The sequence below is a fragment of the Anopheles funestus genome, chromosome 3RL (genome assembly GCF_943734845.2).
Source record: "Anopheles funestus chromosome 3RL, idAnoFuneDA-416_04, whole genome shotgun sequence".
In the NCBI taxonomy this organism is placed as follows: domain Eukaryota; kingdom Metazoa; phylum Arthropoda; class Insecta; order Diptera; family Culicidae; genus Anopheles; species Anopheles funestus.
In genome coordinates this window covers 53,508,942-53,523,880 of record NC_064599.1, presented here as the reverse complement: position 1 = coordinate 53,523,880, position 14,939 = coordinate 53,508,942, and the positions used below count along the sequence as shown (strand labels likewise).

Here is a 14,939-nt window from a genome sequence, read left to right as displayed (position 1 = left end):
GTTACTGTATACCTATTCCAAAACATACTATCTTGTATGGCAACAGAAAGAATAGTTTGCCCTCTACAAAATTATAATCGATTAGTATCGCAGCTGCGAAATGTCCAGTACAAGTTCTCGGCAAACCGTTGGATGCTGTTGCATTGTACCGTTTTGCACAGTTAGATAATGATGCATAATGGCGCCGGTATTGGTCCGGTGCCGTAATAAAGCGGACAGTGGTGTCAGAAGCGTGGCCTACAATTCATGTGTGTGTGTGTGTTTGTGTGCTTGTATACATGGGCAAACAATTTTAATCCACGCGTCCTCGCGTACACACAGAGATATACCGGTCGAACAGTCGGTGTAACCGGTAATCTCTAGACGAGTAAAGGATGCTGCGCTTCTTAACTTCTTTCCCGAGATGGCATGGACGGTACCACTCCAACCGGTTTCAACCCAAAGATGCATTTATCATTTCATTCTCAAAACCGGAACGCAAAACTAGCGCGATCACCGTCGACGCATACCGTAATCTCATCAAAATATTTCGCCCAGGACAGCGATGGTCAATGTTTCGTGTCGTCTGAGACTTGATAATGTATGGTGGTGTAAAGTGGACAATGATGCATTCGTGCGGCAATAGGAATGTTTCAATTTTGCAAGAAATTCTTACATATCATGGATATAAAATTGTTGCACAGTAATTAGTAGGTTTGTTTTAATTTTGAGTCACAGGGAATATTCACGAAACCCTTTTGTGTGAAAATTTAACAATTGCGTAATAATAAGAAAATATTTCATTTAGAATGGACGCAAAAAACGTATCTTTTAAATGATACTGCAACGGTGGCACGATTTAAAGAAAGTTCATACCGTCATCCATTCGTGAACGATCGTGATACAAATACTCTCTGCTTTTAGCGCAGGGCAAAAAGATCACCATTCGACATCAATCATTCAAATGAATCTGCAAAAATGATCTCGATGTGGAACGGGATTTTTTGCCGTTTTGTGAAAAGTGATGAAACACAAACACTCTTCATGGGATGCTCGCTGCGCTGATCGAAGGCCGTTTGTCGTTTCGTCGCCGTTTGTGTAAATTGTTCGGGAATTTTTTTTTTAAATAGTGTTTCAAATTTTACGCTGAGTATTATACATTTCGTAATAATTGTCAGTGCAAAACAATATCTAATAGTATGATAAATCTAATAATATAATGTATTGATATATTCGAGCAGTGTTTGCCAACGTTTATCGAGCAAAAACCGATTTTCCAGTGTTACATACTGGACTCCTGTTATTTTAAACTAACTCAAGATAGAATATCTGAAACTTATATCAAAAAAGAAACAATTGGTATGTAAATTGATGAGAGAAATTAGCTTCTTTACATTCAGCAAACTAAACTCTTGACAAATTATCTACAAACATGCACAAACACACGGGGAAGATTTCTTGTGCACCGCAATCAATCAATGTAAAGCAAGTACAATGATAAGAAAAGCAACAAACTTAAAAACTCTCACATCGGTGTATGTGCACCGCAGAACATGTGCTCCAGTTTGTAAAGATTGGATTTGCAGTTGCCACCATTAATGGTACGAGAAGTGCGGCAACGCTTTCAAACCTCGCCTCGGGACATTGAACATTTTAATCAAAAATGCATTGAACTCATTTCCATCCGTCCCGCTGGTGGTTACATATTTGCGATCGAAACATACCAGACGTGTGGGAGTGCAAATAGTGTGAATAACAACGAGACGGATGCTCATCTGTGTGGTATCAAGCATAAAGAACACGTGTTCCACTAAAGCAAAGCCACAGGGGCGAAGATGCTCCCCAAGGCTTTTTCCCTTGGGATGAAGGAGCAAGCGACATAAAGAAAGCGAGTAGGGCAAAAAAAGCAGTAGAAAAAAATCCCATATCACAAAGCAAATGAGACAATTCAGTAGTTGACGTCGTGGTGATAAATGCATGCATAAATGCATGTAACGAGTGCTGATTTATTTACCTATTAACAATGGCTGATGCGGTAGCCATCGCGTTGATATACATAAATCTCATTTCCCCAATGGCTTCCCGGCTGCATGCCACCACTTACACTGCTGGGAGAAAATCTAACCAAGGACGAAACCGCAAAAAACTGCCTCCGAGATGAAACACCCTCGAGCAGACTGATGTAGGGCTGCGGTCTGGTTATCAACAGCTTTCCTACAGACGACTCTCAGATGATATTCACAGACGACAGTGTAGGGTGAGAAATGCGGAAAGAGAAACAGTTCCCCCCCCCCCCCAGGGTCTCCACAACCGCGAGGAAGTACGTGTGTGCCCTTCTGGGCATGATCTTACTTTAATTGAAATTTGCCTCCCTTATAGCCTCCTTTCCCGTGGACGCATCTCATTCGACAGCTGGGCTATCTGCTGATCTCTTCTCCTCGATACATTTTACAGCCAACATATAGCCTAGTACTCCACTTTCTTGTCCAATGTTACTCCACGGAGCTGCTCGTTGGCATTTTTTTTCTGCTTCTCACACACTTCCCCCCCACTTTTGTGCTCACACGTGGATGACGGGGTTTTACAAGTATTCAAATTAAGCAGAAAAGTGTGCTACCCATCCGCTGGCTGCAAATGTGTTATGGAGCATAATCTCTATGTGGCGCGTCGAACCGATGGATATTCGTTTATCGATCGGTTCATGGTATGGGTGCGAAGTACGAACAACCGACAAAGATCATTACACTTGTTCCGCTCCTGTTCCTGTATTACAGACACATACACACACTTTCACATGCAACGATGTGTTTCCGGTGCGCCCAGATGATGATGCTGTTGTGTGTTTTCTCGCGGGTTCTGTCGTTGTTTTTGCTTCGGGCCGCTTGCATGCAGCCGAAGATGCGACTTAATTGAGCGATAAGCGTCTTACGACACACTGAGCTGGTTTCGATTACATTCTGCATGGTTTTGGAAAGTGCACGAAAGGGAAGAAGGTAAAGGTGTTTGGGCGTATCTTTTTTTCCGGTGCATGATTTACAATATCACTTTCTCGATAATGCGAGAGTTGTTAAATTCAATTCAATTTGAAAAATCTACCTAATATGCTGAAGCACTGTACATTCTAGTAGTTGACATAGAGTGACATTTACAAGTGTTAATAGCTAAAGTTAAGAAAGATGATCTTTAAAATCATCGGTCTGACGTAATCTGATTATCACAGCATATGCAAGCTGTAACAGCGAAACGCCAAACCTCGCAAGAATTCGTAAAATAGTGTCGAATCATTCGCCACTAGCGAATTCCATGCCCTCGGGAAGAAAAGGGTGAGCGTGTGGTTTGTGACAGCGTGTGACCTACAAAACGAGTGTGTGGCCTTTGCTGCGGTTTTGTTATACAATCCTTCAACCGGGCACGAGTGTAGCGTTGTGGTCTTGCCCGACACCACCGTGTGGCCGTTACGAAGGTTGCTTTCCACTTCCGCCGTCCCTAGCTGACCTAAACTCAGCTCGGACCCAAGATTCCAGTTTTGCCAGCTGCTTTTCTCGCTGGCTATTACACGCAAAACAGTTCGTCATTTCACATCCGCGCTAAGTTTTTATTCGATTGTTTTACGACGCTGTGTCCGAGCGGGAGAGACCTGAACGTCTCGCCAAACTGATGGTGCGGACTCTACAAGTTGTGGAGAACTCTTGGAAAGCCCGATTTCTTTAACGGTATCTTTTTAGGTACCCTGAGCTACGTTTGTTTTTTTTTGAGTTTAAGATTCCTGGAAACGGTGCAAAACTCTTCGTCTGCACTTACGTCCTTAGTCTGGCGAAGTTGAAGTGAAGATCATATCCAAGGGCTGTTCAATTGATGCTCGACATGGAGAAGCTGATCAGGTACCATCAGGTTACATCCACCGTTAAGTGAAGTTTGTGACGAACTTAAACGGATGGAAAGCTAGCCCCATTTAGCAACATCACGGGAGCGATCGATCGAATCGATCCGCCAAAAAAAAAGATCCATCATCCATCGAAAGATCAAATCACGAGATCACGTTACTTATGCTTCTCGCAAAACATCTCGCTCGGTTTTTGGGCTAGACCCCCGTTGTCGAGGAAGAGTCGATTTTTACCGGCCTTTGATGTAACCGGCAGCTGGTCCGAGTTGGTTCGTGATTGTTTTCATGAAACCTAGTTTTAGTTGTGGCTTCGTTTTTTTTTCGTTCATTACCCACTCAGTGAGGTCGCGCATGGCTTGCATAGCTTGAGGTACCTCACGAGACTTCTTCATGACTGACCTAATTATATTTGGTTCCCAGTAGTTGGTTTGCACGCCACCTTTGGAAGGTGCCGGTGCGGTCCGAGTTAACTCTCGCAGTTGTGGAACGATGTTTTTTTCAGTCTAGCTTGTTTCATTTCGTACGCACGTCAAACGGAGTGTTCAACTTAAGCAAGAAATACTGGAGACGAATGTCTGGGCTGTATGAAAAACAGTGGGTCGCGGACACAATATAGAACCATTTGCGCTGTTCCCTCGTGTCTCCAGTGGATGCAAACCCTGTCGATAGATGGTACCGAGTACCGGGACTTATTAGCGGAAAGAAACCCGTAAAGATGATGTCCAAAATGAGCGCCAAATGTCCGCAGGAGGGCCATAGAAAATTAGAATCGGATGCAATGATAGCAGCGTTTAGGGTAAACGCGGGAGATACTCTTTCGTACACGCGCGCCTCAGTAATGGCCGAAGCAGTAAAACGTAGTGCCAAGAAAATGTGTAAGTAATGATTGGATACACACGAAGATAAACTTCGAACGCGGGCTCAACGGGTTTTTTGTAATAATTATCTGATGCATGGTGTGCGTGTTTGGATGACCCAGAGATAAATGTAATTTTGGAAAAGAAACTCAGCTTTTGATCGCATGATACGGCTACCTTCGGTTTGTCGGGAAGGTATTTTAAATCAAGATTCGGGCAAGATTGGGTTTTTAAGCAAAAGGTAAATTTTCTTTCAAACTTTGAAATTGTGTCGAACAATGTATCTTTGAAACCCAACTTCGAGTGCGGTCTATTTTCAGTTGCATTTGCCTTACTCACCTACACATTTTTCGAACCTCGCCTTATGCTACTGCTAGGCAGCAGTACTACCAAAACCTTGACCACCTTTGGATTTACAACTGCAGCAACTATTGGAGGTTCTTGGTTCGTGCACACAGCATCGTTTTGCGAAATGTTTCGATAAACATCTTGAAGCGTGATTCTAGACACAGCCAGACGCCATATTTAGAGGCGTCAGTGGTAAAGGCCCCCATACGGCGATCGCAATATTTGACTGCAAGCGGAATTTGATTTCGGTGTGACCACCCTCTCCATTAGGGAAGCCGCACATTGGGTCTCAGGTACCGTACGTTCACGGGCAGTCTTGTAGAACGGGTTTATGAGTCAACAACCGGCCCCCCAAGATTACTTTGTTCTGGTCAGCGAAGTATGGCGGAAATCTACCGTTTCGCGTTCGGTTTATTTTTCCTTAGATCCTGCTGTATGTCAGAACCTCTAACGATGAAGGTTACACAAAGCTGGACAGAGAGCTGTTGTTGTGTTGTCTCCAAAAAGTAAAACCCAGTCATGTTCGGACAAACTTCAACAGTTCAACGTAGTGGAAGCGAATGACCGTAAGCGCATTGGCTTTATTGGGAGGGAAGGGTAAGGAATGGGAGAATAACGTCTCGCGAGTTCAACAACTTACACGGACAACATTCAGCTCAGTACTTGTGATACATCGGTCAAAGGCTTTGGTTGTTGTGTCCGAATGTATTACATCGTACCGTGTCAGATCGTGGCGCAAGTATTTAACGCGTCGCTCACCCCACATTTCTCTTCCGAACCCGGCCATGTGAAGCCGACCACACATGTTTGAGGCTGTTGGTGAAGCTTTTCATTCATTAGCTCCGACAAGAAGCAGATCACATTTGCGTTTTACTCCGCGTACATGCAAAACGCTCATTACGCGTGCGGTGGTTGATGAGTTCGGCAGTAGTGGATGTTGGTTGTTGTTTTTCCTGCGAAGGCAAGAGCGGACGCAGTGGAAGTGGTGTATTATTTTTTTTTGTTTTGCTCGAAACTTTTCCACCTTACAAGATGGTGGTCATGTACAATTTTCCCCTCTTGCTGATATGCAGCCAATGCGTGCCACGGGGCACGGACTTCATCACCTGCCATGATGGTGCTGGTAACGCCCGTGAGACAAAAGGAAAGTGGCGAATGTTGCGAATGCGTGAACAAAAAAAAAAAACAACAACACACACACCAAACAAAAAATGCGTTGTGTGTATTCGCGCTCGCGAGAGTGCTCACTTTCCCGTAGTTACCCGTTCGACGTGTGCGTCTGTTTGCCAAGGCAGACGGACGCCACTAACGGTTAGTCCACGTCAAGGTCATAACGAGGAAGGATCGGTCCGCGAGCGGCTCTAGTCGCGTACTCTGCTCTGCGTATGTGATTGAGTCTACGAAGCGCGTTCGTACTGAGGACAGCAAACTAAACGGCAGGCTCCTCCGTGTGTGTGTTTGAAGTTGTCACTTGTGTTTACAAACCTGTGGTCGTCGTGTCGTTGCAATAGAGCGACATCTATCGAAGTTGACAACAGTGTTTTATTTTATCGACATTTCGCATATCCTCATCCCTTCTAATCCTAACAGACTCTCCTGCTGAGAAGTTTTGTTTTTCCGCGATGTGTACAAGCTGCACAGCTGAAAAATGAATCCCGCACAAGAACGACAGCACCGTCGGAGTTAGGGGACGTTTTGTAGGTGCGCGTCATCCTCGTTTTGTGTGCATCGGTACCGCAGAACCCAGGCATGGTGGCGCATGAACCATGAAGCCAATCACGTTCGAATCGATACGCAATCTGTTGAAGACGAAAAAGAAGCAGAAAGACAAATCCAACATCGACCAAAGCTTCAAACGGAGCGACTCGTTCAAGCGCATTAGCATCCGGAAGAGTTATCTCGAGCGAGGTCGCAAACGCAATGCAGCAGCAGTGCTCCGAGGTTCGACCAAAAATCTGGTCAACATCAACGAGTTTGAGGATCAGGCAAAGGTAGTGAAGGGACCGGAGAAGCTAAGGTTGAACGGAGATGCGGAAGGTACACAGGTGAAAGATAGTTCTGAGGTGCACGCATCGGAGAAAACAGGTGCGTCCTCTTCCATCACGAAGCGAGTGTCCCCACCGGAACTTTCTTTCGAGGAGAAGCTAGAATCGAATGATGCGTCGTTGGATGAAAAGATTCGCGCACTGCAGGAGATCAACGATCGGTACATCAATGAAAATCGTAATCTCGTGGAAAAGACGTACGAAGTTTCCCGGAAGGTAGAGAAGATAAAGATCAAGAAACCGCCCAGACCTTCGAAACAGTCGATTGGTGCGTCCCAGCAACAGGCTGCCCCTAGGAAATCTATCGAAAATGAAGTACAAAACAATGATCTCAGCAGCAAAACGATCACGTCAGGTTCGCAGGAGAGGCAAGGGAAGTTAACGAAACCGCACGTCCAAGATTCCATGGGTAGTACCGGACGGGTGAAGAATATCTCACACGTTAACATAAATGTCTCCTCAGACGCTATCCCCGAGGAGGATGAAGCGAACGAAGGTAGCATGCGTGGCGGTAAGGTATCTGAGGATACGGCGGACGACAAGTCATTCTATAGCATCAGTACGTTCACGATCGAGAGCAATACGCTTACGAACGCAGGCAATAACAATACGAATGCTTCGTCGAAAAAATCGTTCCGGAGTAGCTTCAGCACTGGTACGAGCAAAACGACCACCAACGAATTGCCCACACTGGTTACAATCCGAACGTACTGTGAGCCGAACTCTTTGATGCAATCCACTACCCATGTCAACGAGCGGTATCTGGAGACTAGTTTTGACAACTGTCCGGAGGAGCTCGAGCCCGTTCGCGAACATAAGCCGCAGGTAGTGAAGGTGGTGAAAGAAACGCTAGCACCTGCCCCACCGTCCGGTACGAATACCGGCGAGCGACAAAGAAGTCCTTCCCGGATTCCAAGGATTAACACGCAAACGTTCAAAATGATACGTAGCAAATCGAGAGATGGGATCGTTATACGCATCCCGGCGATGGATGGACAGGAGACGGATGGCATCGAAAATGCTGGTTCAAAGTCGGACAGTGGAGGTCTTAAGGAGCCGGAAGATAATCTAAACCGACAGTTGAGCAACGATTCCGCGCTCGATTTGATCGACGTCGATATCAAGGTGGACGAGAAAGATTTGCGCCACGGTTTGGGAGGCTCAACACAGAACTTGACCGGTACGGTGACGGACGGTACGCTAGAGCTGAAGAACCAAAAAAACAAATACCGTAAGAAGGCGAAAAAGGCAACGGCGAATAAAACAGGCACGCTAGACGTCGAGGATGCAAGTCTGCATACGTTTAAGAGCCATGAAAATTTTGAACTTCAGCGTACCCCGAAAGGTACCGATCCGACCAATGAGCCGAAGTTCATCTTTCCAAACAATTACTTCGAGGAGGAGAACAACATCTTCTACGATCAGACGGTGTACGCTGATGAGGCGGAACTGCCCTCACCGGAAAACAGCATACCTTATGCGTTGCGCATCAAGGAAAATCCCTTCACGAAGAACAAAGAGTTCTACTCGATCAATACCGGTCGGATATGGAAGCAGCTCAATCTTGGCCAACAGCAGGAAGAGGACTCGATACTATCAACGGCAGGGCCACGCCTAGTGCCACCGCCGAAGGTGAAGAATGAGTCCTTCAAATCGATGTCATCCCGGGATTCGGGCTTCAGCTTGACGTTAACCAAGCCAAAAAATTTATTCCGCCGCAAGTCGAAGAAGGCCACACTACTCCAGCGGCGTAAACCGCCAAAGTTGGCCGTCAGCCGAGATGGGTACTTCAAGCGGGTAATGGTGGTGCAGCGAAACTCGTCGAAACGAAAGAAATCCATTCGCAAGCAGCGTGTCGCCGGGAAGGATATCTTCCGGGAGTTGTACGACGAAAACTGGAGCAAGCTGGGCGATGATTTCTCTGCCGAACCGGAAGCTGCAGGAACGCTCGAACCGGAAGCACCGGACTTTGCGCGTGATTTTGAAAATTTTTGTAATGATCGCCGTTACAACCAGGAAATACACGACCTGGAAGCATTCTACGAAGAACATTTGAAGCGTTTGCGGCATTACTACATACAGAAGAAGAAGATGAACGAAGCGGCTATTAAGGAGTTCTATCGGGATTATGGTGCAGGTCGGGCCGCTATACTCGGTACCGACAGTGCGAACGTTGGAGGCGCAGTTACTGCTGCCGTCCCGGCTACTGTTGGCGAACAGCAGGACGAAGAGAATGACTACTATGACACGTTTATAGTGACAAAGAATGAAACGATTCGCTTCAAGAACAACGCACTCCAACAGCGGTACTTTCAGCAAACGGATGCCGGTCTGGAATTTATGTTTCCCCATCCGGACAAGCGCAAAAGTGGTGCCGTTGCATCCGGAGGTTCCATCGGAATGGGGAAGTCGACCAAAGCAGGTAAATCCGCCACCGGGAGTGCTCACTCGACGACGACGGCTAGTAGTCGGAAGCAACTTTTTCACGAAGTTCGCCCATACGGAAGCCCTCTGGAACCACTGACCGGCGGTGCACATTACACCGAGGAGGAGTTCCTGCGGAACAACTCGAGCCTGCTTAGCAAGCGTAACCAGTCGGTACATGTGAATCGCTACAAGGAACCACCTTCGTTCGTTTACAAGCGCTCGATATCGGCTCCCTTCGGTGACTCAAACTTTCAGCTGAGTACTGCTCCTGGAAATGAGCTAAAGCGGATACGATCCTCTGGTGCGATCCAGAACGAAATTTCTCTAGCGAATATCTTCCCGTCGGTAAACGGGAATAAAGCCAGCAGTGCACAGCGCCATCGGTATATGGGGAAAAATAACGATGGAGTGGATAACGATGAGGATCCTGAAGATGAGGATGATGAGAACGAAGAGGATGAGGATGACGAGGAGTTTAGCGAGAATGAGTTCTTGATCAACAGTTTGGGTGATAATCTGTACTGTATGCGGTGTGACAAAATGAACAGTGATTGTGAGTGTTTTGAAGGATCGGATTCGGGATCGCCGAAACGGAAGGACTCTGGTCGTCCGAGTCGGCCACGGTTGAAGGGTGGTGCGAAAAGAGTGTACGGTCCAAACGGTGAGGTAGTGATAGTTAGTGAGCAAGGTGATGACGTACGGGATAAGCAATCCCGTGCAAATGCCACCGAGAATGGTATAGGAAACGATGAAGATGAAGATGAGGAGGAGGATGATGATGATGAGGAAGAGGAGCTGGACGAGAATGATGAAAACTACTGTGATGTGTTTGATTATAACGATATCAACATCATACACGTGAACCACAAGAAGAAAGTGAAGCGAAAAAAGTCCAAAAAACGTACCGTGCGGAAAAACCATTCGACGTTGCGGCGTGGCAGCTATTGGGGTAAGTGCACCGGCAGGTTTTCTTTTGTGATATAAAGTTGCGCTTTAGTGGCGTGATGATTTTTTTTGCTGTGAAAAAAATGCATTTAATTTAGGTGTAATAAATCATGAAGTAAATCAGCCACGGTCACGCTGAAGATTAACGCAGACAAATGAGCCTTTGGCAACTATTTGTCTTGACTTACTGTGACAGTTGAATGTTGATGGAGGTTTTCTCATCGGCTCAGGTGAGCGAATGAAGATTGCTTTAAAGAAACAACACTGGCACATCACTAGGGAAGCGGGACAGATCATAGTCAAAGACGATCATCATTAGTGTTCATTCATTTAGCACCGTATAAAGCAACCTTTTAGTGTTTCGCCGTCTAATGACAAATGGCTGCCGGATGGTTTGCAATCGGAAATGATAAGTTGTTTTAGCTACCGTGCCGCAAATATATCGAAAAAAATGTGAAGTTTTTACAGAAAGGAAATCAATTTAAAGCCACACATTCGTCCCACGTTCTTTGTAGTTCTTTTAGCTTCTGTCCGGTACGAACCACCCGAGGAATCGTTTGGCATTGGGTTGCGGTTCAAGTCAAGCGTAAAATCGCTGTTGAATTGTTTTGTGGCTGTCATTGTAATGCGCATCCCCAAATAAAGCACCCGCAACATCTGCATTACAAATGCCGCAAATAGTTTGCTGCACACTGGGAAGTTGAAGGCAAACGGCAAAAAAAGAAGAGGTTAAGTGATTCAGTACTAAGACACATGGGTCGTTTCGCTTATCTACGACAATAGTGTATTTCATAAAGATATGAAATTGAATTTGTAATATATACTCCCAGGTCACTAATTGGCCGTGTGGATACTAAATGGCTGAAAAACTAAATGCCATACTGATTTGCGAGGTCACGGCATATACATTTGTTTTTAACTCTCTTTTAACCTTGACTCTCCTGATGCTCTGATGGTTAGATATATGGAGCTTAAGGTATATACATACATTGAATGTTTCTATATTGGATCTTTCTGGTAATATTTATATAACGATATCTTTTACATAAAGGGGTTCTTTATCACTTACGTCAGGTTCCATGTGTCTATGATATCATAGTATGACTTAAGTAGACAAATAAATCAGAGAAGTTTCTGGAGCGGACAATCACACTTTAATAACATATTATCGTTCTTCAAATTTGCTTCCGATTCTCGATTTTAAAATGGCTCAACATCATATCTTTCGCAAGTTTCAGAGACCTTGTAAAATTGATTGTTTTTAGCAGATAAGTTCACCAAGAACCTAGGTTTCCAGGTCTCATTTACTACGTGTTAGAAGACCCTCAAAGGTGTAAAACCCTAATGCAGTGAGGAAATTAGGTGACGGTTTGGAAAGATGTTTGGTTGTGAGAGTATCACCTGACAACGGATAAAGAAACGTGGTGGACTCAGGATTATATAGCTAGATACTGTATATTTAGAAATGCTACTAAAACAGGGGTTATAGTACCGTCATTAAGGAAATAAGCCATTTATAAGATCTCCTTCTCATAGTGGTGCATAGCAAAACCTTTCGCTTTCATAATATATTCTTATGAAACTAACCTTTTAAGCCACAATTCTTTGTTGAATGTGCAACATTTGGGTTCGTTGAGCCTCTTTCGATTTTACCCCGAAAAAAGTCCACATACACCGTTGCTTGAAGTGACACTTCCCATAAACTATTTCTTTATTCACACCACATTTGATCACATTTGTGTTAATCCGATCGTTTCCACCAAGCGCACCGATCGTCGTTAGTCAAGGTCAATGGCGCAAGTCCGCAGTCTAGCCAAACATCATCATGCTTGCTCCCACCAGATCCAGATGTGATGCAGAAGCAGTACATTACGTTCGGAACCGTTCCGCCTATGCAGGAACGATGTTGAAGGAATCGTGGGTGTAAGACAGTACAGCTTGGTCACCCGTTGCTATTGCCCGAGGGCTTGCACTGCGATGGTTTGTTATAGAGCTTATGTGTATGTATGTTTTTTTTACGGTCCATAAACCTATCAGAGTGCTTGTATCCACATCTTTTGCGATTCCAGAAAGGCATGTTCTTTGCTTTAGGTGATGAAGCACGGCCAGATATTAAAATATCGTCTCGTTTCCGGCCATCATTCCATTTATTTTGTTTTTACTTATCTTGTAGTATCATATCAAACTCATGTCAAAAGAATAATTCCATTCATTACGGTACTATCCGGCCGCTGCTATCCGTAATGCATGCAAATCAATCGATTCAATAATAAAATTTCAAAATCCACAAAATCGCATCGTATTAGCATCTTCGTTAGTGAGGGCGTTTGGGAGTGTTCCAGCGTTTAATATGGATTAAACTTTTTACCATATTCCGTATCGATTATGTATAAGAAATGTGAACGAATCCTACCCATGAGTTACTAAAGTTTATTCTATTCGCTTCGTGCACCCACCCTTGCGGGTTGCAAACGTTGATGAATTCTTCGCGAAAGGAGTGCCACAATTTATGAATTTAGATCCACAACCAACTTCAACACATGTGGTGCCATAGATGGAGATAGCGTATAAGAAAACATATTGCCGTTACGGTGAATCATCATAAACTATTCGACCTAACCACCTTTACCATTGCTGCGCGTGAAAACTTCGCCTTTTCCCCCGGCGTGTACGTGTGACGCACGTCTTTCGCAACGATCCACGGCAGAATGGTCCGAGTCGTTTCCGATCCGGGTCGCAAATGAATTGAACTGGATATAATTCTTGTCCTGCCATAATTTCTCTCCCACCAGGAGTCATTTTGCGCTATGGAGGAGTTGTATTTGCATGTCGACAAGAAGGCTTATGTGTTGCGCTGTCTCAAACATTTTGCCCGTTCCGCATCATGGAATGCTCGAGTTGTCGGGAACGCACTGGAACGCAACAGCCGTATCCGAAAGGTGTCGATGATTGATTGCTCGTCACACTGTCAAAACTGCTGTGCTACAAAAATAATCTGAGCAAAAGTTTCTGTGGCTTCCAATGGTTTAAAACAAAACAAAACCTTACCCTTACTTTTCTGCTTTCCCAGCGTTTAGCTGAGCATTGAAATGAAAAAAAAACGGTCGAAGTTAAACTGAAGAAATACCGTTCGCACTAGCGAAGTCAATTTGTTGGGTAGCAATAGCGCTCCAGGGGTAGCAAGATCTCCAGGAAAAAAAGTGATCAAAAATCCCCTGGCACCGAAATCGCTAACGCGAATAAGTAATAACGTCCAGGTGCCACTAGACATCTGGAGAACCTACGATTCTAGCATCTTTGAATGATTTTCATGGTAACGGTTTTTTATTCTGACCATTAAGCTTTGATTTGCGCACTATAGCCGTATTTCTTACGTGGATGGTGGACACGCTCGACAAATTGAAGACTTCTTATTTTCGTGGGAGATCACTTTATACCGCCTTGGATAGCATGAACGAAATTATTCTACCACAAAAAACACGATCTTCAAATGTCGCAGAAATCGACGTTGTGTGTGTGTGTCGGGTTTTTGGGATGAAATGCTTCCAGTTAGCAGGCACAAGATTGGACTACTTCCCACACCCGAATACTCGTTTCGGGTCGATAGTTTGCGTTCGCAAGGGCCCAGGTTGGATAGAACCGATTACTTCGGACATTACCCTTTGCCGCGTGGAAGACCTGGCCTGGACCCGGTACGCTCCAGTTTCGGAGCGTAATTTGAGTTGTCTTCTGACTTTTGCTTCATGAGGAAGCTGCTTACGTAACGCCATTATTTTTGGATGCAACTGAGCGACAACTGCCGGACAAAATAATGGGACTTGTGCGATGTGTTGCAGCTGTTTGGAAACGTTACCTTCCCAGCAAAGACATCGCGACAGTAAACGCGGTAGTAATTATGCCGTAAGAAATTAGTTTACATTGCACAATGCCAGTTGTGTGCAGTTTCGTGTTGTTGCACATTTCCGCAACAGGCAAATGATGCTAAACACGAATGCCGTCATGGGAAGGAAGTACAAGAAAATGAGATAGGTTGCCATATTGTCTTATCTTACGTTTAACGAGTCGTTTGTACTTTTTTCGGATGCAATATGAAGTATTACATGAAAATGCTTCTCTCAAGATTTTTTGCGTTATCTTGAAAGTATAAATTGAGTTACATTTGTTGATTTTTATAACAATAAAAATGTTTCGATGAAAAATTCCGAAATGTGATAGAAAGATGCGTTAATCATCTCAATGCACAAAAGATTAAGGAAGTTTGAAAGGAGAAATAAATAATAGCATATTCCGTTTATGGGTTAGTTAAAAAAGTTAAAGTTAAACTTCGTTTAGTTAAAAGAAGAAAGAACATCCGTCTGCTGTAGTATGATTAAAAACTAAATTTAATCAAATGTTTTACACCAACTTTATAACATCCTCTCTTTGGAAGTAGCATTTGTATAATAGAAAATACAA

General features: G+C 44.5%; 1 protein-coding gene across 11 annotated transcripts in view; it reads left to right on the top strand.

Annotated features, from left to right (window-relative positions):
- The window catches only part of LOC125768756 (disco-interacting protein 2), a 128,864-nt gene that overhangs the window by 89,561 nt on the left and 24,364 nt on the right, over positions 1-14,939 (top strand). For 7 of the 11 annotated variants that reach the window (XM_049436817.1, XM_049436819.1, XM_049436816.1 and 4 more), the window contains exon 3: positions 6,658-10,488. The exons of the other annotated variants lie outside the window; for them this stretch is intronic. In XM_049436817.1, coding sequence (XP_049292774.1) covers positions 6,834-10,488 — 3,655 coding nt within the window. In that variant the 5' untranslated portion in view covers positions 6,658-6,833. The remainder of the gene's footprint in view (positions 1-6,657; positions 10,489-14,939) is intronic. 11 annotated transcript variants of the gene reach the window in all.